Raw genomic sequence first — 23,693 nt, 5'->3', positions numbered from 1 at the left:
TGTGCGTTTCAGAGGCCCACAGAGCAAGCCTCAAGCCTCCCCTCCATATTTTATTGATCCACTAAATACGTCGCTTCTTCCTTTCTGATCCAAGAGTGAGCCAGCAATCCAAGTGTGAGGCTCGAAAACAAGACAGTAGCCAGTATCTGACAGTAGGGGAAGGCTTATGGACACTTGTGAACGTTAAGAATTCACCTGCAGGCCTTCTCTTCCTTTTAGGCCTACAAGGTTCCTGACTTCCAGGGCCGGATTGGATTTATCACTTCCATGTCTGAACATTTCTGCGGCTCTTGCAATCGACTGAGGCTCACAGCCGATGGCAATCTGAAGGTAAAGGCGGGGGCTGGAGGTGGGAGGGGCAGTTGCATTCGATGGGCCTTACCAGTTTCCTCATCCTTGGTGCCTGTGTCAAATGTCCACCCCACCCCACCCCCATTCTGATCATGAAAATCCACAGTCACAGAACGTGACCGCACGCCAACAGACAGCGGGGAGCAGCCATGTTGGATAGTAAGACATCCAGACTGTCAATAGGTGAGAGGTCATGTTCTATTGTGACTGGTGCTGGGATTAGTGTTGGCCACCATTGGCATGTTAGCCAACTCTATCTTCAGTCTTCAGTCTGTAGTCGGTGAGCCAAAGCTCCTGTTATTTTCCCAAGCCTTGTCTGCCTTCTTCCTCCACATCCTGCCTGGTGTTGCATCTCTTCACTGCTAGGGATTCCTTTTATGTGGGTCTGACCATTTTGACTCTCTGACTATATTACCCCACCCAATATCCATCAGCCCTCACGTACTGTGTCCACCTTCTCCCTGTCTTTCTTGGAAACGTGGGAGTAGGCCGTTCGACCCCTTGAGCCATTCATTCTGATCATAATTGTACATCAAGCTCAATACCCTAACCACTTCCTCCCCTCATATCCGTTGATCCCACACTTTTGCCAAAAGAACTTCATCCACTTTCTTCTCAAAAGGAATCTGTTGTGAAGGGGATCAATGGGTATGAGGAGAAAGAGGGGACAAGGTACACTGTTGGATGATCAGCCGCGATTAGTTCCCACCAGAATCTGAATTAAAAAGCTAAAATATTGGGAAAATTGAGGAGAGTAAGAGTATGAGATCATAGAATCCCTACAGCGCGGAAGCAGGCCATTCGGCCCAACAAGTCTATGCCCACCCTTCAAAGAGCATCCCACCCAGACTCACTCTGTCTCTGTAGCCATGGGAAATGCAGGGTTAACGCACCTAACCTGCACATCCCTGGACATTGTGGGCAATTTAGCACGGCCAATCCACCTAACCCGCACATCTTTGGAATGTGGGAGAAAATCCGAGCAAAACTGAGAGAATGTCTGTGTGGAGTTTGCACAGTCGCCCGAGGCTGGAATCGAACCCGGGCCCTTGGTGCCGTGTGGCAGCAGTGCTAACCCCTGAGCCACCGTGCTGCCCTGTGTCTCCTCCGCCCTGAATCTCCAAAGAAAGGGCCCGGATTTGTTCTGTCTGCCGTTCAGCTGCCAGCTCTGTCTTTAATGTATAGGTGTGCCTCTTTGGGAACACCGAAGTATCTCTGAGGGATGTCCTGAGATCCGGAGCCACAGACTTAGAAATCCTGGAGATTATCGGAGCCGCCGTGGGCAGGAAGAAGAAGCAACATGCCGGTAAGTTTACGCGACATTGTTTCTTGTTCAGGGAGGGGAGTTTTAAAAGTGGGGTTCAAAATTAAATTTTCGGTGGCCGCAGGATCAATAATGCGCTGATGCAGATTTTGAAGCTATTTGCAAGACGCAACCAGCAGAGGAAATTAGTCTCTTGTGTTTGAATGGAGCAAGTTGCTATTATCATTAAAGCTGAAAGAGTGATTCCAGTTGACAATAAAACACAGAGTTGTGCAACACAGAAGAGGCCCTTCAGCCCGTTTGAATCTGTGCTGACCAGTCCTCGCTGGGCCCGCTTTCCAGCAAAGGCCCGTAAACCATGAATGCTCTGGGATTTCAAGTGCATATTAAAGGTTGTGAGATTTCCCTCCTCAGCTGACTTCCCAGACAGTGCATTCCAGAAATCCCCCACCCTCTGGGTGAAGATGGTTTTTCCCAAATCCCCACTAAACCTCTTGCCTTTCGCCTTTAAAACGATGCCTCCTTGTAAATTGACCCTTCACTTAAGGGGTCCAGCTGTTTCCTACCCATCCTGTCCATGTCCCTCATAATCTTACACACGCCAATCAACCTTCTCTGTTCTAAAGAAAACAATCCGAGCCTATCCAGCTTCTCATCAGAGCTGGAATTCTCCGTCACTGGCGAATCTCTTCTGCAACCCCTCCCAGTGCAATCATATTCTTCCTTACATAACTTCCTCAGGGAATGTGGATAAATATTTGAAGGTTGGATGCGGGACTGTGAGTACAGACACTTAGGCCTAATTCCAGGGCTCTGTCAAAGACCTGGCACAGGCACTTAACTGCGAGGGAACAACTAGCTACCCCCCCCCACACCCCAGCCTTTCAAGCCACAGGCATGAGATTAAGGGCAACCGAGGATCCGTTATTTGAAAAGAGACATTTGACAGATCTGTCGTTTCACAGGTGCAGATCTGAATGTTGAATTCTCAGCCCAGAGTCCCTGACATTGTGTAGGATCAAGGAATGGGCTATGGAGTGTGACTAGTTCTACAAAGAGCTGACATGGGTAGGAAGGACTGAATGGTCTCCCTGTCCTGTGCTGTTTGAGTGTTAAGCAAGAGGATCAGGCTTTCCGCTTGGTCATTGAGCAGGCGATCAGGATGATAAATTTTCAAAAATAATTCCTGGTTGTCGGGCTGTTTCACGTTTTTAACAAGGTGGTTCCTTTCCAGGGATGTTTAACATATCGCAGATGAAGAACAGACCCATGATTCTGATTGGTGGGTGATGGAGCAGTACGTATGATTGACTTTTTAAACACGCGGATTAAACACCCCGTCTTCCTCTTCCTGTCTCATCTTAACTCCTTCACCTCTAACCGCTGTTTGCCTGGGGGGATTTTCGCAAGCTTCCCCGTTCAGGTGGACCTCAAAACCAAACCTGAACGGGGCTCACTTCCGATGGCTGCTTGGCTTAGACGTTAGAGTTTAGAATGATGAGAGGCGATCTAGTTGAGGTATGTACGATGCCAAAGGGAATCGACAAAGTAGATGTAGTTCCTGATGTGAGGCTGTTCAGAACAAGCCGTGGTTTTAGGGATAACACAGAGTGGAGCTGGAGGAACACAGCAGGCCAGGCAGCATCAGAGCAGCAGGAAAGCTGACGTTTTGGTTCGGGTTAGGGTAATGGGTGCAAGGTTTAAAACAAATGAGGAGAAATTGCGTCTCTCAAAGGTTAGTGAACCTGTGGAATTCAGTAGCCCACAGTGCGGTGGACACTGGATAAATTTAAAGGAGACGATAGACAGATTTTTAATTAGTAATGGGTTGAAGGGTTATGGAGAACGGACAGGAAGTCACAATTGAGGCCAAGATGAGATCAGCCAGGATTGAGCTAAATGGGGGAGTAGGTTCGAGGGGCAAATTGCCTAGTCCTGGTCCTGTTTCTTATCACGTTACCTTCTATGGGAGCTTGCTGTGTGCTAATCGGCTGACCATGTTACAGCCAGCACGTTGCATTTGTAAAACACTTCATTGTCGGACAAAAGCGCGATGTAAATGTAAGTTATCGATGCCTCGTGAACGAAAACCCAGGTACAATGATAAAATTAGTCTCCAAACCAATAACAATTTAATTCATAACGGCAGAAATTGCTGGAAAAGGTCTGCGGAGAGAAATCAGACGTAACGTTTTCAGGTCCAGTCAGCCTTCCGTTCTGAGAAACATCCCGAAACGTTAACTCTGATTTCTCCCCACGGATGCTGCCAGCTTTTCCAGCAATATTTCTGGTTTGCAGAATCCGCAGCTCTTTCGGTTTTTGACAACGTATTTAATACCGTGCTTTGAGCGCAGTTAGCTGTGCCAAGGTGCGTTACTGATGGCCCTCCCGACCTTCCATCTCCAGCGAAGGCAGATCCAAGCAGTGTGTGACACCTGTGAAAGGGGGCTCAGTGTAATTTGGGGGAAAACTCTGCGTTGTGTCCCATCAAGAGCATAAATGCTAGAACTTGGCTCTTCTTGCAATGCTTCTCAGCAGGTGAAGCTTGGCCTGGAACCTGGGAATTTTCTGCCTTTTTTCTTTCTCCCCCCTTCTCTGAGGCAGGAAATAATTTTGGGATACAACAGAAATTTGTCCATATGCCTAATCCCCAGGTGGGCGGTCTGTTCCAAGCTCAGCAGTATCTGGCCTAATGTTTTTATTTATTATTTTGTGGCATGCTGGCTTGGCTAGTGATTTTTTTTTTTTTAATGTAAATTTTGTTTTTAAAGTTTCTGTGGGGATTAAGGAAGAGAGTGAATAAATGGCTTCAGCAGAAGTAGCTTGTGTGCCTTTTTAAACTCTGCATCCAGCTCCTGACTCCCCACACGACCCTCACAACCCGTTCGGAGCTGCAGGAAACCTGTAGGTTTATGAATCTGTGACCGCTCTCTACCCAGGCACGCAACTGCTTCAAGTGCTGCCTAATCCTATGGCCATTTAGCCTATTTGGCATCCGTGCTAGCCACTTTGAAATGAGCCCAGCTTTCTTTTCATAGAACATAGAACAGTACAGTGCAGTACAGGCCCTTCGGCCTACGATGTTGTGCCAACCTATTATCAAACTAACCCTGCATACCCTACATTTTACTATCCTCCATGTGTCTATCCAAGAGTCACTTAAAAGTCTCTAAAGTATCTGCCTCCACTACCGCTGCCCACAGCGCATGCCACCACTCTCTGCACCCTGCACTGTCCGCACCGTGCGTCCCATGCCCACGCTAAAGATCCTGCCGCTTTCCTGTTCTCCTCGTCTTCTGCTGCTATTCTCTGCGTCTCATGTGGCCGCCCATATTTGTCAGCTCAGGTGGTAGCTAACCCGCCTCTGAGCTGGTACCAAACTTTTTGGCAGAAGCCTTGCTGTGGGAGTGCCGCACAGTCAGGTCTGCCGCCAGAGGGGGAGCCTCACCTACAGGCTCCTTTGGCACTTTTTTAAAGGTCGAGGGTGCCTGTACCAAGCTCTCCCTGCCCAACAAAGGATTGATCATCAGTAGAGGGAGTGCAGAGGAGGTTCACTGTGCTGATGCTGGTGATGGACTGTCCCATTAGGAGACATCGGTTCTGTATTAGCTAGAGTTTAGAAGGATGGTGGGTGGATCTGGTCGAAACGTATAGAACTCTTAATGGGGCTGGGTGGACTTAGACTCAGGAAAGATGTTTTGCCTGGCTCAGGAGCCTAGAACTGGGGGGGGGCATTCAGGGCGGAGATGAGGAAACTTTTCCTCACTCAGAGGGTGGGGAATCCCGTACCTCAGGAAGCCGAGCCATGAACCTATTCAAGGAAGAGTTGCACTTTTAGATGTTAAAAGGCATCGAGGGAAATAGCAGGAATGTAGCGTTGAGATAGAAGATCAGCAGCGGTCCTCTTGAGTGGTAGAACAGGCTAGAAGGGCTGAATTCCGTGCTCCTTCTCGAGTTGCCTGACAGGGATGTTTTTCCGACCTTCCCTTTCTCACCTCGGTTTTGTTTTACTGGTTGCAGGCGAAGATCGTGCTCCTCCTGGTGCAGCTTACAACATCACCAACTCAGCCCTACCAAGTCGGAGGGGCTCGGCGCCCGTCGGGGTGGGAAGAACATTCTGGAACGATGTGTTGAGCGGGGAGGGAGGCCTGTTAACCTTTAGGAGTGGAGTGGGGCCCACCGAGGGCCGGCCTGCCCTCAGAACGTACCGCGCTGCCCTCCGTAGACCCGGCAAGAGCGGATCCGAGTGGGACGGCGGCCAGCAGGGCGGAACGGGGCAGGAGGCCGGGAGCCTGACTCATGTTGACGCCCAGGGGGCGGCGGTCATGGTGGACATAGGGGGCAAGCCAGACACGCAGCGCACGGCCCAGGCCCGGGCTGTGGTGCGACTGGGTGAGCAGGCCTTCCGGCTGCTGCGGGCCGAGCGGCTGCGCAAGGGGGACGCCCTGGCGGCCGCTCGCTTGGCGGGTATCGGCGGCGCCAAGCTGACGGCCCAGCTCATCCCGCTGTGCCACCCGATTGGGTTGCACTGGGCCGACGTGCGGTTGGAGCTGGACGAGGCCCGGTGGGCGGCGGTTGTCACGGCGACCTGCGGCACCCGCGGCAAGACGGGCGTGGAGATGGAGGCCCTGGTGGCGGCCAGCGTGGCGGCACTGACCATCTATGACATGTGCAAGTCCGTCACTCACGACATTGTCATCGAGGAGGTTAAGCTGCTGAGCAAGACGGGTGGGAGGCGCGGGGACTTCCACCGAGCTGACTGAGCAGCGGCTCATTTGTCACCGCACCGGAACCCACCCCATTTCCGAAACCCCTTCCCCCTCCAGCCAAGTCATGGAATTAACATTGCAAAGCCCCCCGACTCTCTCTTCATTCATCGTCCGAATATAAAGCCCTGCGCCCTTTTTACCTTTTTTTTGTTTGTACTCCACCTTGGCCTTGTTGACGTTTTTCCTTCTGCCTCATGTGACAGGGGCAGGCGGGAGAGAAATCCAAGGTCAGGGGGACGCGGGAAGCCACCTTCTCCAGCAACCTACGATCCTGTGGCATTTTTTTTTCCCCGTATTTTTGTTTTGACCAGAAGCACTCTTACATGTGACCAAACTACTTTTTGTTTTGTTCCTCCCTGTTTGCCAGATCAACTGCGCTATTTCCTTCGTCTTTTAACCACACACCCCAGTAAATCACGTGTTTTTTTTCCGATGGTTGACACGCAAAGCCCATTAAAGGTTAGGGAGTGGGGCGGGGGTGCTAAATCAAGGTGTTATCGCACTTGGAGATGAAGCATTCTATATCTTGCACCTTCCTCCAAAGGCACCGAGAACAATTATAGCACTTGTTATAAATGCACATGATGCACCCATCCTGAGGCCTTTTTGAACAGGAAAACAGTATAGCCAAGTGGGAAGAGGTGATGGGAACTAAATTCAAACAGATGGGATCTTTACAGGCATTTCTTTTTCAAAAGGGAGAGGAGGAGACGAGTGCTCGGATTAGAAACATCTTGGGCAATACCCTTCCTGGCCTTGAGATATTCTAGAGTCCTTCACGGCTGCTGAGCTACTTCCTCGGAGCATCTCCACTGTTATAATCCCAGGGAATGCTTCTCCAAGAGTCCAAATGAGAGACAGCAGGAACGTGGGCTGGAGGGTGGGTGAGGTGGCAGTGGAGGAGGGTGGCATTAGAGGACTGGGGCGGGAGAAACTGCCCACCCCCCCCCGAGGGAAGGGCGTGAGGGGGTGCAGATGCAGCACCTCATTTGGTGGCTCGCATGCCATGTTGGCATTTAGAAGTGCTCCACAAGCCACAAGGAACTGCACGAGTCAGAAGTTTTGGATGGTGGAAGGGTAGAGGAGGAGCTGGTCACGACAAAAAGTCAGGAGGTATAGTGGAAAGGTGCTGGGTGGAATTTGCACGGGGAATTTTGATTGGTCATAGTAAGGAGGTAGAGATTTGAAGCACCTTGAGATGTATACATCATCCATTAATAGTTGAGAGGAGAGTAAGGACAGGAGCGGGGTCGTATTTGGAGCAACTGAATGGATTAGTCCCAGCTTTTTAGCTCCTCAAATTCTTCCTGTTGCTCCCAGTGGTGTGTGCTGTTTCCATGGTGATTGCTGCCCCCTATAAGAGTTCAGCCTCTTGGGTCTTTCTAAGTCACAAGTTCCGCCTTCACTGAGCCGGTTCCCACCGTTTAACAAAGCCATGGGCGCGGTAATGCATGTGTCCCTTGCAATGTCTGTATTAAATGCTATGGTTCTGTTGCCTTTCCTATTGTGTCCGATGTAATTTGTTTCAGTGAATAGAAGTATGTTGCATAAACTCCCTCCAAAGAGAATGCAAGGATTCAGCAGGTTGCTGTTCGGCACTAATTCTCCATCGCAGTTATCCTGAAAATCTGTGGGAAGGATCCTCACAACATGTACGTGGAAATTCCATCCCATTGGAGTGAAATCCGAGTGGAATATTGCTCGCAAGTGGGTAGCAAATCTGTGGAATTCTTTACCAAAGAAGGCTCTAGAGGTTGGGTTAGTAAGTATGCTGTAGGTTGAGAGATTTTTAATCAATAAGGGAATCCAGGAAAGTGCAATTATCAGATCAGCCTTGATCACATTGAAAGGCAGAGCAGACTCAATGGGCTGAATGGCCTCTTGCTGATCCTTTTCCTTATGGATCATCTGCAGGAAAAAGTCACCTTTTTCTCTGTTTTAAATGGGTGTCCCCTTATTTTTGACTAGTAAGCCCCACATAGTATACTAAGGTACAGACTCTCCCATTTCAGGCAGCATTCTCTCCACATCCACCCTGTTAACCTCCTTCAAGATCTTAGTTGAATCATTTTCTTTATACAGTTTTAACACGGCATGGGATTCAGTGATTATTGGGAAAGGGTAAGGGTTGGATGATTTGCTGTTGCACAGACAGCTGGCATGAAAACGACAGGAATTGTCACAGGAATTGCTGGAGAAACTCAGCAGGTATGTCAGCATCTGCAGGGGGAGAGAACGAAACACAGTTAACGTTTTGCATCCAGTGACCCTTCTCCAGGGCACATCAAATGATTTATCTGTGCCGTAACCATGCTATGAATTGTATTTGTAATAATGTTGCTCGAGGTACCTTGCCATGGATGATGTATAACTAATAATAAGAAACATAGACTAAGGAGGCTATTCAGACACTAAGGAGGAGGCTAGATGTAATATTTTCACATGCGTAGATCATTATTAGAACATTATATCTTTTACTCCTGGCACCGTTGCAGGTGAGAAGTTCACAGCTGAAAGGAAATTAAATAATGATCTGAAAAGGAAGATTATAAAAGCCATATAGGAAACAGGCAAGGAGAGTGAGATTAGAGGAGACAGCTGCAATTGGAGTTAGAACTGGTTGGATAATGTGAATGGCCACCTCCTGTGATGTGAATGGAACTAATTTGCAGCCCCCCAACCCCCTCACTCTTTGTGGATTGAAGCAGACTGGGATCGGTGCATCTTAACGTCAGGACCAGATCTGGAGGAACTCCAGGATTCTGTCAGGAAGGCCGAGCAATGACTACAATGCGGAAGGCAACTCCCTGAGCAGGTTGGCTGGAAAATGTCGTAGAGGACGCTGCATTGAGGGGTGGGGGGGAAAAAGAAATGTTCTTCAGAATGAGAACATTACTCATTGAAAATACAAAATACTGTACAACACGTGGCTAAGGGAGTGGTGTGGGAAAGAGGGGTTCCATTTCATGGGGCATTGGCATCAGTTTTGGAACCGGAGGGATCTGTACCGATGGGACGGTCTCCACCTGAACCAATCTGGAACCAGTGTTCTTGCAAAAAGGATAAATAGGGTGGTCACTAGGACTTTAAACTAGTGAGTTTGGGGGGAAGGGAAAGGGAAAACGACAGGGAGTATGATGGTAAATAAAGAGGTAAGCAGCAGGTTAGCATGTGTGCAGGAGGGTTTAGGTTCAAGGCAGACTATGAAAGAAGCAAAAAGGAAGGATAACTCAGGAGATATTATTAGAGATGTTGGAAATCATGAGGGTAAGAAAGCTAGCATAAAGGCACTTTACTGAATGCTCGTAGCATTCGTAACAAGGTTGATGAGTTAACGGCACAAATCATCGCGAATGAATATGATTTGGTAGCCATTACGGAGACATGGTTACAGGATGGTCACGACTGGGAGTTAAATATCCAAGGGTACCAGACTATTCAGAAGGACAGACAGGGAGGTGGTGTAGCTCTGATATTCAAGGACGCCATCAGGGCAGTGCTGAGAGATGATATAGGTTTTATGGAGAATGAGGTTGAATCCATTTGGGTGGAAATTAGAAATTCTAAGAGGAAAAAGTCACTGATAGGCGTAGTCTATAGGCCACCAAATAATAACGTCACATTGGGGCGGGCAATAAACAAAGAAATAACTAATGCCTGTAAAAATGGTACGGCAATTATCATGGGGGATTTTAACCTACATGTAGATTGGTCAAACCAGCTCGGTCAGGGTAGCCTTGAGGAGGAGTTTGTTGAGTGTATCTGTGATAGTTTTCTTGAACAGTATGTAATGGAACCAACGTGGGAGCAAGCTGTCCTAGATCTGGTCCTGTGTAATAAGACAGGAATAATTAATAACCTCATAGTTAGGGATCCTCTTGGAAGGAGTGATCACAGTATGGTTGAATTTAGAATACAGATGGCGAGTGTGAAGATAAAATCCAATACCAGGGTCCAGTGCTTGAACAAGGGGAACTACAATAGAATGAGGGAGGACTTGGCTAAAGTAAACTGGAAACAAAGATTTTATGGTGGGACAGTTGACGAGCAGTGGAGGACTTTCAAAGCAATCTTTCAAAGTGCTCAGCAAAAGTATATTCCAATGAAAAGGAAGGACTGTAAGAAAAGGGGTAATCTGCCATGGGTGTCTAAAGAAATAAGGGAGGCTATCAAATTGAAAGAGAAGGCATACAAAGTGGCCAAAAACAGCATGAAACTAGAAAATTGGGAAAACTTTAAAGGTCAACAGAAAGCCACAAAAACAGGTATAAAGAAAAGTAAGATAGAACATGAAAAAAAACTAGCACAGAATATAAAGACATAGGAAAAGTTTTTATAAATATATGTAACGAAAAAGAGTGGCTAAAGTAAACGTTGGCCCTTTAGAGGATGAGAAGGGGAATTTAGTTATGGGATATGATGAAATGGCGGAGGCATTGAACAGGTATTTTGTATCGGTCTTCACAGTGGAGGACACTAATAACATGCCAGTAATAGACAAAGAGACGAAGGTAGGTGAGGACCTGAAACAATCATAATTACGGAAGAGGTAGTGTTGGGCAAGCAAATGGAGCTAAGGATTGATAAGTCTCCTGGCCCTGATGGAATGCATCCCAGGGTACTAAAAGAGATGGCGGGAGAAATAGCAGGTGCACTGGCGCTAATTTTCCAAAATTCGCTGGACTCTGGGGCAGTCCCAGCAGATTGGAAAACAGCAAATGTGACGCCACTGTTTAAAAAGGGAAGTAGACAAAAGATGGGGAATTATAGACCGGTTAGCTTAACCTCTATAGTGGGGAAGATGCTTGAGTCTATTATCAAGGAAGAAATAGCAAGGCATCTTGATAGAAATTGTCCCGTTAGGCAGATGCAGCATGGGTTCATGAAGGGCAGGTCATGCTTGACAAATCTTTTGGAATTCTATGAAGAGATTACGAGCAAGGTGGACAATGGGGACCCAGTGGATGTGGTGTACCTAGATTTCCAAAAGGCCTTCGACAAGGTGCCGCACAAGAGGCTACTGCGTAAGATAAGGAGGCATGGCATTAAGGGTAAAGTATTAGCATGGATAGAGGATTGGTTGACTAACAGGAAGCAAAGAGTGGGGACAAATGAGTGCTATTCTAGCTGGCAGTCAGTGACTAGTGGTGTGCCTCAGGGATCGGTGTTGGGACCGTAATTATTTACAATTTATATAGATGATTTGGAGTTGGGGACCACGTGTAGGGTGTCAAAGTTTGCAGATGACACTAAGATGAGTGGCAAAGCAAAGTGTGCAGAGGACTGTGACACCTTGCAGAGGAACATAGATACATTGAGTGAGTGGGCAAAGGTCTGGCAGATGGAATACAATGTAAATAAATGTGAAGTCATACATTTTGGTAGGAGTAATAGTAAAAAGGATTATTACTTGAATGGTAAAAAGTTGCAGCATGCTGCTATGCAGAGGGACCTGGGTGTCCTTGTGCGTGAATCACAGAAGGTAGGTCTGCAGGTACAACAAGTAATTAGGAAGGCAAATGGAATTTTGTCCTTCATTGCTAAAGGGATTGAAATAAAAAGCAGAGAGGTTATGTTGCAGCTGTACAAGGTGCTGGTGAGGCCACACCTGGAGTACTGTGTGCAGTTTTGGTCTCCTTACTTGAGAAAGGATGTACTGGCACTGGAGGGGGTGCAAAGGAGGTTCACTAGGTTGATTCCGGAGTTGAGGGGGTTGGCTTATGAGGAGAGACTGAGTAGATTGGGATTATATTCATTGGAATTCAGAAGATTGAGGGGGATCTTATAGAAACATATACAATTATGAAGGGAATAGATAAGATAGAAGTAGAGAGGATGTTTCCACTGGCAGGTGAAGCTAGGACAAGAGGGCATAGCCTCAAGATTAGAGGGAGCAGATTTAGGACTGAACTGAGAAGGAATTTCTTCACCCAGAGGGTTGTTAATCTATGGAATTCCTTGCCAGTGAGGTAGTTGACGCTACTTCAGTAAACGCTTTTAAAAAAAAAAGATAGATATATTTTTGAACAATAAAGGAATTAAGGGATACGGTGAGGACGCGGGTAAGTGGATCTGAGTCCAGGAAAGGATCAGCCATGATCTTATTGAATGGCGGAGCAGGCTCGAAGGGCCAGACGGCTTACTCCTGCTCCTAGTTCTTATGTTCTTATGTTCTAAGACAAAAGTGGCATTCGTTGACTCCTGCGGTTATCACTTCGTTCTGAAAGTTGAACCAGACTCCACAGGTGGGACAGCAGAGCTTGTGTTGCTGTAGAGCTCACTGAATACTCAAGTTTGATAGGATGAGAGAGGGGGAAGGAGTGCATGTGGAAGCCAGATGAATGAACGTGAGTGTGGAATTGAAGGACAGCGATGGTCCTCCTAGCAATCAGCAGGGTCTGAAGAAGGGTCCCAACCCGAAATGTCAGCTTTCCTGCTCCTCTGATGCTGCCGGGCCTGCTGTGTTCCTACAGCTCCACACTGCGTTGTCTCTGACTCCAGCATCTGCAGTTCTTACTATCTCTGGGTCTACATACAGCGCTATTTTATTGCTGAGCTCAGGTACCACCTGTTAAAACAAGGTCATTTGTCCAAGCGCAGAGAGAGTTTGTTAAAATCATCATTGGGGTACAAAGAGCTGAAATTTGGTAGAATCAGTCATCATTTCAGGATGTGCCAGAGTTCTTCATTTCCATTGACACACGTTTGGGAGCATAAGCACTATTGTTGCGAATGGCGGTAGCTGATTTACTCATTGTCGTATCATTAAAGCAGTGGATACTGCAAAGCTAATGGGCCCTGACAACATCCCAGCAATAGTACTGAATGCTCCAGAACTAGGTATGCCTTTAACTAAGTCCTTTCTGTACAGCGACAACACTGGCACATGCCCAAACATGTGAGCAAGTGCTCAGGTATTTAATGTGCACATAGGAGGCAATTGGAATGCAACCATCTACCATCTGTCATTCTACTGTCTGACCATCAGCAAAGTGATGGAAGTGGCATTTACCAAGTTATAACCTGCTCAGTGATGACCAGTTTGGGTTCCGCCAGGCCCACTGAGCTCCTGACCTCATTGCAGCCTTGGTTCAAACATGGACAAAAGGGCTGAATTCCAGAGGTGAGAGTGACAGCCCTTCACATCCAGGCTGCATTCAACCGAGTGTGGCATCAAGAAGTCCAAGCAAAACTGGAATCAATGGGTATCTCGGGGAAAACTGCCAGTTGGAGCCATATCTGACACTTAGGAGGATGGTCGTGGTTGTTGGAGGTCAAACATCTCAGCTCCAGGACATCATCTCTGCCAGAGTTCCTCAGGGCAGTGTCCTAGGCCCAACCATCTTCAGCTGCTTCATCAAAGACTTTCTCTCCATCATAAGGTCAGAAGTGGGGATGTTCGCTGATGATTGCACAATGTTCAGCACCATTCGCGACTTATCAGACACTGAAATGGTCCATGTTCAAATGCAACAAGACCTGGGCAATATCCAGGCTGAGGTTAACAAGTGGTATCTAACATTTGTGCCATAGAAGTGCCAGGCAACGGCCATATCAAGCAAGAGAGAATCTAACCATTACCTCTCGAGATACAATAGCATTACATCACTGAAAAGCCACTGTCAACACCCTGGGGTTACCTTTGATCAGAAACAGAACCGCCCCACTTGCTATCCTGATTTGGAAATATATCGCTGTTATTTCAGTGTTGCTGGGTCAGACTCCTAGGATACCCTCCCTACCAGCAGTGTGGGTCTACCTATACTGATGGGCTGCAGTAGATCAGGAAGGCAGCTCACCACCACCTTCTCAAAAGCACTTAAGGATGAGTAATAACCTCCTGTCATGCTCACCTACCATGAAGAACCAACAAGTCTACCACAGTGTCCTCTTAACAAATAGCAAAGTGACCTTTATCAGGTGATGGGTTCAGATATTGAGGTGTAGGACACCTCCGACATGAAACGTTTGTTAGGTCTCTACCCTGTAACTGAGAGTTGGCTCAGTTATTTAAGAGTGTGGTGCAGAATAATGTGAACAGCTGGGTTCACTGCTCTCCTGGCAGAGAGAGCTCTTGCAGTCTACCTCCTAATCTGCACCCCCCCATAGTCATTGATCCTTCTACCAAGGGGAAATGTTCCTTCCGGTTAAGTTTATCTGTGTCCCCTTAAAAATTTGACACATCTCTGTCATACCGTCCCTCAGTCTCCTCTGCTCCAGGAAAAGCAACCCCGGTCTATCCAATAAAACAGCATTGTGAATGTTCAAGATCTAAAACAAAAACGGAAATTGCTGGAGGCTCTCAGTAGGGCAGGCAGCAACTGTGGAGTTCAGATCCTCCTCCAGAACCATCCAGTCCACTTGATCCCTCTTCATAATTACAACTCTCCAGCCCAGGTAACACCATGGTAAATCTCCACTGCACGCTCCCCAGTGCGATCACATCCCTCCTATCATGTGGACTCCAGAACTGCACACAATACTCTAGCTGTGGCCTAACCCCCAAGATTGTATACAGTTGAAACATCACCTCCCTGCTCTTAAACTCTGTGCCTCCACTACTTATGACAATGTCCCATAACCACTTTATCTACCTGTGCAGATACCTTAAAAGACTGGTAGACATACGCACCAAGGTCTCTTTGATCCTTGGTGCTTCCTAGGGTCCTACTGTTCACCGTGTATTCCCTTGCCCTGCCAAGTATGTTACCTCATTCTCATTCAGGTTGAATTCCATTTGCTACTGATCAGCCCATCGACATCTTCCTGTAACCTAAGGCTTTCCTCTTAGTTTTTCCACTCACTCCTGTTTACCATTCCACCAATGTTTGTATCATCAGCGTACTTACTGGTCAACTCTCCTACACTCAACTGTACATCATTTATATTCACCACCATCAGCAAATAGGCTTACATTAGCAACTCTCCAACCCATGGGAACTTCCAAACTCTATAGCATTTTGGAGGATGATCACTTGCGCACCTGCTAGGTAATGAAACTTTTTTTATTCCTCTTTTTGTGTCTAAGATTTGTAGTAGGGTACCTCGTATCTAAGGTGGTGCTAGAAGAGGCGACATTGTAAGCTTTTCACTGTTCTCCTGTATTTCTGTACTTGAGTATGTGTGGCAATAAAGTATATTCGATTCTACTTCTTGGGCCCTCGGTATGCAAACACTAAGCCTCACTACGTACTGAGGTTCTACTTGTCCCTGCTGTTGCCAAGGATGGGACTGGCCTCGCTGGTGCAGACTGCTTCAAGTAGTTGGACCATTCTGTATCACCTGCCCCTCATGGAGAAATTTGTGAAGAGAAACCTCTTTGACCAAAAGGCCATCAGGAGGATGTTGATCCTGTCAGCTTGTTCGCTGAGCAGAGTCGAAGTCATTCGGCAGAATGCCTCATCACCAGGACTTTCCCACAAGCTCCATGGCACCGCTTGGCTGGTGGTGAGAAGAGCAATATTTGTGAGATCCTTATTGTCTGCCTGGATTTGCTGTGCCACTGTATCCTACCCTCGAAGGCACTGCGAGGTAGTGGGAGTAGAGACTGTCACACACCTCCTGCTGGAATGTGCCTTTGCCAAGGATGTCTAGAGAAGGATGCAGTGTTTTTTGTTGAAGTTCGTCCCGAGCAGCTCTGTGGTGCAGGACTCTGTGCTCTACGGTCTGTTCCCTGGGACACACACCGAGCCAAACATCAGCTGGGCCTGGAGAACCATCAACTCCATGAAAGATGCTCTTTGGATGTGCCTGAAACTTGTTGGTCTTCCAGAACAAGGAGTTGACCCTGACCGAGTGTTCCAGACTGACACGTTCCAAGCTCCAGGGCTATGTGGTGAGGGACGCACTAAAGTTTGAGGCAGCTACTGCCAAGGTGCAATGGGGAAAGACCATGGTCTGAGATCTATCTGCTGAAGGTAAAGGGTGGAGGGGGGTGTCCCTTCATTTATCAGACCCGTCTGCTGCCTCAAATGCATCTAAATATAGCCTTGTATATGCAAGAGATGCCTTTGGGTTTTTTTTTTGGATAGAGTTAAACTGCAATGTTTATTTTGTTTCCTTGATCTGCTACTGTACAGAACAGAACAGCATTTGTGACTATGTATATGTACAAAGATATTTTTTATGAATAAAGTATATTTTTGAAATAAAACAAAACCTGCTATTTCTAGGGCCACTTCCTTAAGTACTCTGGAGTAAACCTTCTCAGGGATTTACTTGCCTTTAATCCTGTTAGTTTCCCAAACACCATTTCCAACAACATCAATTTCTTTTAAACCTGCCTTCCATTTAGGCTATAATGCCACTCCCCATATTTTTGGAATGTTCTTTTGTTTTGTGAAGACAAAAATAAAATATGTGTTCAATTGCTCTTTGCTCCATGTTATATATTCCCCATTAGCTTGCCTAGCTCTATCATGTGCTGCTCATGCAGTTTCACACAAGAGTGATCCTGTGTTCTAGCTTCAGCAGGTTGATTTCTCTTTATAAGTACACATGGTTCTCCTCCTGGCATTCCCTCCCAAATTCTTATTTAAATCAGAGTTGATCCCTGGCTTTATTTAGCACTCACTCGGCTGTGGGCATGGCTGGGCCGGGCCAGCATTTATTGCCAGTTACCCATTGCCTGCCACTTTAATGCACCACCCTGCTCCCTGGCCAACACGTCTGTCTCAGGCTTGCTGCAGTGTTCCAGCGAAGCTCAACGTAAGCTGGAAGAACAACAGAGTGTGGAGCTGGAGGAACACAGCAAGCCAGGCAGCATCAGACGAGCATTTCTGAAGAAGGGTCCCAACCCGAAATGTGGTCCCGACCCGAAACGTCAGCTTCCCTGCTCCTCTGACGCTGCCCGGCCTGCTGCGTTCCTCCAGCTCCACACTGTGTTATCTCTGACTCCAGCATCGGCAGTTCTTACTATTTTTGGAAGAACAACACCTCATCTTCCGCTTGGGGAACCTGCAGTCCTCCAGGCTCAATACTGAGTTCAATAATTTTAGGGCCTAAACTCTCCCATGTCCCAGCCTCCTACCCCACACACCAGGCCTTGTTACCACATAGCCTGCCATTACACACCCCATGTTGTTAGTCACTAACAGTCCCCATTAACAACTATTCACCGTCCCAGCCTGATCGTTATCAACTCTTTGTCCAACTGCTCATCTCTCTTCAGGCTCTATCCTATCGTTTACTCCCTACCCCATCCCTCTCCCCTTTTTTCTGCATATAAACTGAATTTTTCCCAGCTACCATTAGTTCTGAGGAAGGGTCACCAGACCCGAAACGTTAATTCTGTTTTTACCTTCACAGATGCTGCCAGACCTGCTGAGCTTTTCCAGCAACTTTGTTTTTGTTCCTGATTTATTGCCAGTCCCTTGATGTCCTTGAGAAGGTGGTGGTGAGCTGCCTTCTTTAACCACTGCCATCCATGTGCTGTAGGTCGACCCACAATGCCCTCAGGGAGGGAATTTCAGCATTTTGACCCAGCAACATTGAAAGAATGGGGATATATTTCCAAGTCAGGATAGTGAGTGGCTTGGAGGGGAACTTGCGGGTGGTGGTCCCATGGATCTGCTTGTCCTTCTAGATAGAAGTAGCTGTTGGTTTGGAAGGTGCTGTCTGAGGATCTTTGGTGAATTTCTGCAGCGCATCTTGTAGATAGTACACACTGCTGTTACTGAGCGTCAGTGGTGGAGGGAGTGGATGCTTGTGGATGTGGTGCCAATCAAGCGGCTGCTTTATCCTGGATGGTCTGGAGCTTCTTGAGTGTTATTGGAGCTGTACCCATCCAGGCAAGTGGGGAGCATTCCATCACACTCCTGACTTGTGCCTTGTAAATGATCGAAAGGCTTTGGGGAGTCACAGTTTCTGAGCCTCTGACCTACTCTTGCAGCCACTGTGTTTATGTGGTGAGTCCAGTTGAGTTTCTGGTCAATGGCAATCCCAAGGATGTTGATATGGAATTCAATGATAGTAACACTGTTAAGTATCAAGGGAATGTGATCAGATTGTCTCTTATCAAAGATGGCCATTGCCTGGCATTTCTCTGATGTGAATGTCACTTTCCACTTGTCAGCCCAAGCCTGGATATTGTCCAGATCTTGTTGCACGTGAACATGGACTGCTTCAGTATCTGAGGAGTCACGAATGGTGCTGAACATTGTGCAATCATTGGCGAACATCCCCACTTCTGACCCGATGATGGAGGGAAGGTCATTGATGAAGCAGCTGAAGGTGTTTTGGCCGAGGACACAACCCTGAGGAACTCCTGCAGAGATGTGCTGCAGCTGAGATAACAGACCTCCAGTAGCCATAACCATCTTCCTATGTGCCAGTATGACTCTAACCAGCAGAGTTTGCCCCTGGAGTCCCATTGATTCCAGTTTTGCTAGGGTTCCTAGATGTTACACTCGGTCGAATGCAGCCTTGATATCAAGGTCTGTCACTCTCACCTCACCTCTGGAATTCAGCTCTTTTGTCCATGTTTGAACCAAGGCTGTAATGAGGTCAGGAGCTGAGTGGCCCTGGCGGAACCCAAACTGGGCGTCACTGAGCAGGTTATTTCTGAGCAGGTGCTGCTTGATAGCACAGTTACTGACACCTTCCATCACTTTACTGATGAGTGCGAATAGACTGATGGGGCAGTCATTGGCCGGGTTGGATTTGTCCTGCTTTTTGTGTACAGGACATACCTGGGTAATTTTCCACATTGTTGGGTAGATACCAGTGTAGTAACTGTACTGGAACAGCTTGGCTAGGGGAGCGGCAAGTTCTGGAGCACAAGTCTTCAGTACTATTGCTGGAATGTTGTCAGGGCCCGTAGCCTTTGCAGTATCCAGTGCCTCCTAAGGTTTCTTGATATCATGTGGAGTGAATCGAATTGGCTGAAGACTGGTATCTGTAATGCTGGGGACCACAGGAGGAGGCCGAGATGGATCATCCACTCGGCACTTCTGGCTGAAGATTGCTGCGTATGCTTCAGCCTTATCTTTTGCACTGATGTGCTGGGTTCCTCCATCATTGAGGATGGGGATGGGGATCTGATCCGTTGTAGGATCGCTTAGCTCTGTCTATCACTTGCTTCTTATGCTGTTAGACATGTAAGTCGTCCTGTTTGGTGGCTTCACCAGGTTTTCACCTCACACTCTTCAGGTATGCCTGGTGCTGCTCCTAGCATGCCCTTCTGCACTCTCCATTGAACCACGGTTGATCCCCTGGCTCGATGGTAATGGTTGAGTGGGGGATATGCCGGGCCATGAGGTTACAGATTGTGCTGGAGTACAATTCTGCTACTGTTGATGGCCCACAGCGCCTCATGGATGCCCAGTCTTGAGTTGCTAGATCTGTGTGAAGTCTGTCCTATTTAGCACGGTGATAGTGCCACACAATGTGATGGAGGGTATTCTCAATGTGAATTTTGTCTCCACAAGGACAATGCGGTGATCACTCGAACCAATACTGCCATGGACAGATGCATCTGCAGCTGGCAGATAATGTTTCAGTGTTGTAATAGCTTTGGAGCATCAGTCAGTTACTGATACACTGATGGAATATTTAGCCTTGTAGTGAAATTAGATAACGCCAACTAAAATGAGCTGTTGCCAAGACCAGTAGCTCCAGTGGATCAGCTTATGGGCAGACGGAGAGTTAAAAATTCCAAACTACTCTGCAAAAACAAAATTTCAGTGAGCAAGTCAAAATCCTAGAGCTGTCCACCACCCCCCTCATCTAGCATTGTGGGTGTCCCTACACCATGTGGTCTGCAGCAGTTAGAAACAGGGGCAGGAGTAGGCCATTCGGCCCTTCGAGTCTTCTCACCACCACTTTCTCCAGGGCAATTAGAGATGGGTAATAAACACTGACCCAACCAGCAAAGCCCACGTCCCATGAATAAAGTGGTTAATTCAAGGAATTAACCCAGGTGATGATGGGAAAATGATCATTCGAAGGTAAGTCAGGCTAGTTCACCACAGAAATAATCCTGGAGACAATAAGCACTGCAGATGCTGGAAGCCAGAATCTATAGGTGTGAGGCTGGAAAAGCACAGCAGGTCAGACAGCGTCCAAGGATCAGGTAAGCCGAAACGTTGACTTATCTGTCTGACCTGCTGTGCTTTTCCAGCCTCACACACCTACAGACACAGAAATTATCCTCCGGGAATACAATTTGTGAATAATTTGAGATGTGATAGTTGGAGTGTAACGTGTTTGACTAGGGGAGCCAATGGCCTAGTGGTATTATCGCTGGACTGTTAATCCAGAGACCCAGATAATGTTCTGGGGACCTGGGTTTGAATCCCGCTATGGCAGATGGCAGAATTTGAATTCAATTTAAAAATAAGTCTGGAATTGAGAATCTAACAATGGCCATGAATCTATTGTCGATTGTCAGGAAAACCTCACTTGGTTCACTAATCCCCTTTAGGGAAGGAAACTGCCATCCTTACCTGGTCTGGCCTACATGTGACTCCAGACCCACAGCAATGTGGTTGACTCTGAACTGCCCTCTGGGCAATTAGGGATGGGCAATGAATGCTGCCGAGCCAGTGAGGCCCTCATCCCATGAATGAATAAGTAAAAACCAAACTTGCCCAGGTAACATTGAACTTCTGCCTCCCACAGTCACATTTCCTTGCACCGGGTCTGAGATTGTGCAGAGTCACAGACTCTGAAAGGCTAACTTGTACTGTGTTTTAGTTTTTTTGGCAGCAAATGGTTCAAACTCCACCTGGAGCACACATACCCAAAGAGGAAACTGATGCCATTTGGAAGCAACAGAAAAGAGGAGCCAGTCCCAAACATAGATTAGGATTATTTACATTAGAAAGACGGAGGTTGAGGGGGGACCTGATTGAGGTCTACAAAATCATGAGAGGTATAGACAAGGTGGATAGCAAGAAGCTTTTTCCCAGAGTGGGGGACTCAATTACTAGGGGTCACGATTTCAAGGTGAGAGGGGAAAAGTTTAAGGGAGATATGCGTGGAAAGTTCTTTACACGGAGGGTGGTGGGTGCCTGGAACGCGTTGCCAGCGGAGGTGGTAGAGGCGGGCACGATAGCGTCATTTAAGATGTATCTAGACAGATACATGAATGGGCAGGGAGCAGAGGGATACAGATCCTTGGAAAATAGGCAATGGGTTTAGATAGAGGATCTGGATCGGCACAGGCTTGGAGGACCGAAGGGCCTGTTCTTGTGCTGTAATTTTCTTTGTTCTTTTGTTCCTTATGGCAAAATGACGTCAGTTCCACCTTCAAGTTACGCTTGAAGTTCCGATAAATTGCCCCCAGTTTCTTTGTTAAATTACCTAAACTACCTGAAGAAAATGACCTGTCTTTTGCCAACATACCATTCTGGCCTGTCCTGTAATCTACCCTCATACTTACTGATACATCACTCACAGTGTAATCTAGAACTCAATCCTGGTAAAGCCTGGAAATTCCCCTGCCTTTCATCACTATATTGTAATGCGAGGCAAAAGATAAAAAAATACCGTTGTGCCTTTCACAACTTGACAGCATTCCAAAGCGCTTGATACCTGACCACACCTGAAAAAGTACTTAGTGTTGTAACATAGGAGAACATGGCAACTAGTTTGTTCACAGGAAACTTGCAGAAACAGTACCAAATGACCAGAGATTCTGTTTTTGCAATGTTGGGGCTGGAATGCATATTGGCCAGGACACCAATTTCAAAAAATTTCCTGTCTTATGATCTTTTACAGGTTCTGGTGCAGGAAGATGCCACCAGTTCTCATCCAAAACATAGCATTTCTGACAGTGCAGCACTCCCTCAGTGCTCTGGCATAGAACTGGAACCCTTTCTCAGACTGAGGCTACACTGCCACAGTGTTCTGACAACATAGATGCAGGTAGGTAACCTACTCCCTCACGTGGCCAACATATGGCCAGCTTCCACCACTCATTGCACGGCCATTACTGGATCCGTAGGGTAGGCTTTCAATTCCCACAACTGGGATTTGAGCACAAGTTCAAGGCTATACTCCATTCAGGGATAATGATGTGCAGGAATAACGCTAACAGGTCCTGACAGTGGATCTGACCTTAAAAGTCCTCACCACAACCAGTCCCAAATAAATACAATACACATTCATTTTTCTGCCCACACAGATCCTCCAAGGCTTTCAAGCCCAGACTGGAGGCTTTGGAGAGAGTACAAAAACAGTTCATCAGGATGTTTCATGGTTTTGGAAGGTGTTAGCTAAGAGGAGAGGTTGGACAAACTTGGTTTTTTTCACTTGAATGTCAGAGGGTGTGGGAGCGACCTGATAGAAATTTACAAAATTGTGAGATGCATGTATAGAATAGATACTCGGAGTCTTTTTTTCCCAAGGTAAAAAACATTAATTATGAGGGGTCATGGGTTTATGGTAAAAAGGGTAAAATTTGAAGGAGATGCGAGTTTTTTTGACACAGAGGGTGGTAAGTGTCTGGAATGTGCTGCCAAATGGGGATGGTAGAGGTAGATATAATAGCAACATCAAAGAGGTGTCTTGGCAAGTTCTTGAATAGGTAGGGAATAGAAGGATATGGACAACATGGAAATAAATGGCATCATGTGTCAGCTCAGTCTTAGTGGGCTGAAGGGCCTGTTCCTGTGCAGTATTGTTCTTTGTACATCTTGAAAATAGCCCTATCTTACTCAGAACCCAATATCCCCAGGCTACGAATTATAACTGCAGTTCTTGTTCTTCAGTATGGTGAGTTCCTCGGAGGTGTTGCATCCCAGTGGTCCAGGAGGGTAGAGTCAGTGCTTCTTTCGGGTGGTGTAAACAGTGCAGTTAGCTGGAGGTAACACATCGCTCACCTTCTCACTGTGGAGGCTTTGAGAAGCCAATGTGTGACATGGCAGGGAGATGAGAAGGCACAAGATTTGGGGGAAGGTGAGGGGAGTACATAGTGTCTTCTGTGGCTGCTGGAAGCGCTTTTTGTCATATTATCAGAGCAGCCAACAATGATGGGTTACATTTCAGAAGAAATTTTACAATATAAGGAGGCCAATAATTAGTTTTCACACCACAGGTTTGTCTATGTACATCTTGTACATGTGCCTGTTTAAGCCTCTGTATTCGAGAATCTGTGCAAGTTTGTGTGTGTGTGAGTGTGTGTGTGTGTGTGTGTGTGTGTTTGTGCGTGAGTGTGTGTGTGTGTGTGCGAGTGTGTGCATGTGTGTGTGTGTGTGTGTGTTTGTGCGTGAGTGTGTGTGTGTGTGTGTGTTTGTGCGTGAGTGTGTGCATGTGTGTGTGTGTGTGTGTGTTTGTGCGTGAGTGTGTGCATGTGTGTGTGTGTGTGT

General features: G+C 47.1%; 1 protein-coding gene across 4 annotated transcripts in view; it reads left to right on the top strand.

The window, feature by feature from the left end:
* Window positions 1-7,885, top strand: part of mocs1 (molybdenum cofactor synthesis 1) — a 50,375-nt gene extending 42,490 nt beyond the window's left edge. For 3 of the 4 annotated variants that reach the window (XM_048596873.1, XM_048596874.1, XM_048596875.1), the window contains 4 exons: window positions 220-330; window positions 1,537-1,657; window positions 2,850-2,897; window positions 5,636-7,885. In XM_048596873.1, coding sequence (XP_048452830.1) covers window positions 220-330; window positions 1,537-1,657; window positions 2,850-2,897; window positions 5,636-6,378 — 1,023 coding nt within the window. In that variant the 3' untranslated portion in view covers window positions 6,379-7,885. Of the gene's footprint in view, window positions 1-219; window positions 331-1,536; window positions 1,658-2,849; window positions 2,913-5,635 lie in introns of all 4 variants that reach the window. The other variant, XM_048596876.1, reaches the window with a different exon arrangement.
* The last annotated feature ends 15,808 nt before the right edge of the window (window positions 7,886-23,693 follow it).

This window comes from Rhincodon typus, chromosome 5 (assembly GCF_021869965.1).
Source record: "Rhincodon typus isolate 14 chromosome 5, sRhiTyp1.1, whole genome shotgun sequence".
In the NCBI taxonomy this organism is placed as follows: Eukaryota; Metazoa; Chordata; class Chondrichthyes; order Orectolobiformes; family Rhincodontidae; genus Rhincodon; species Rhincodon typus.
Note: the sequence above shows the minus strand (reverse complement) of the source record. Positions and strands in the feature narration are given on the sequence as shown.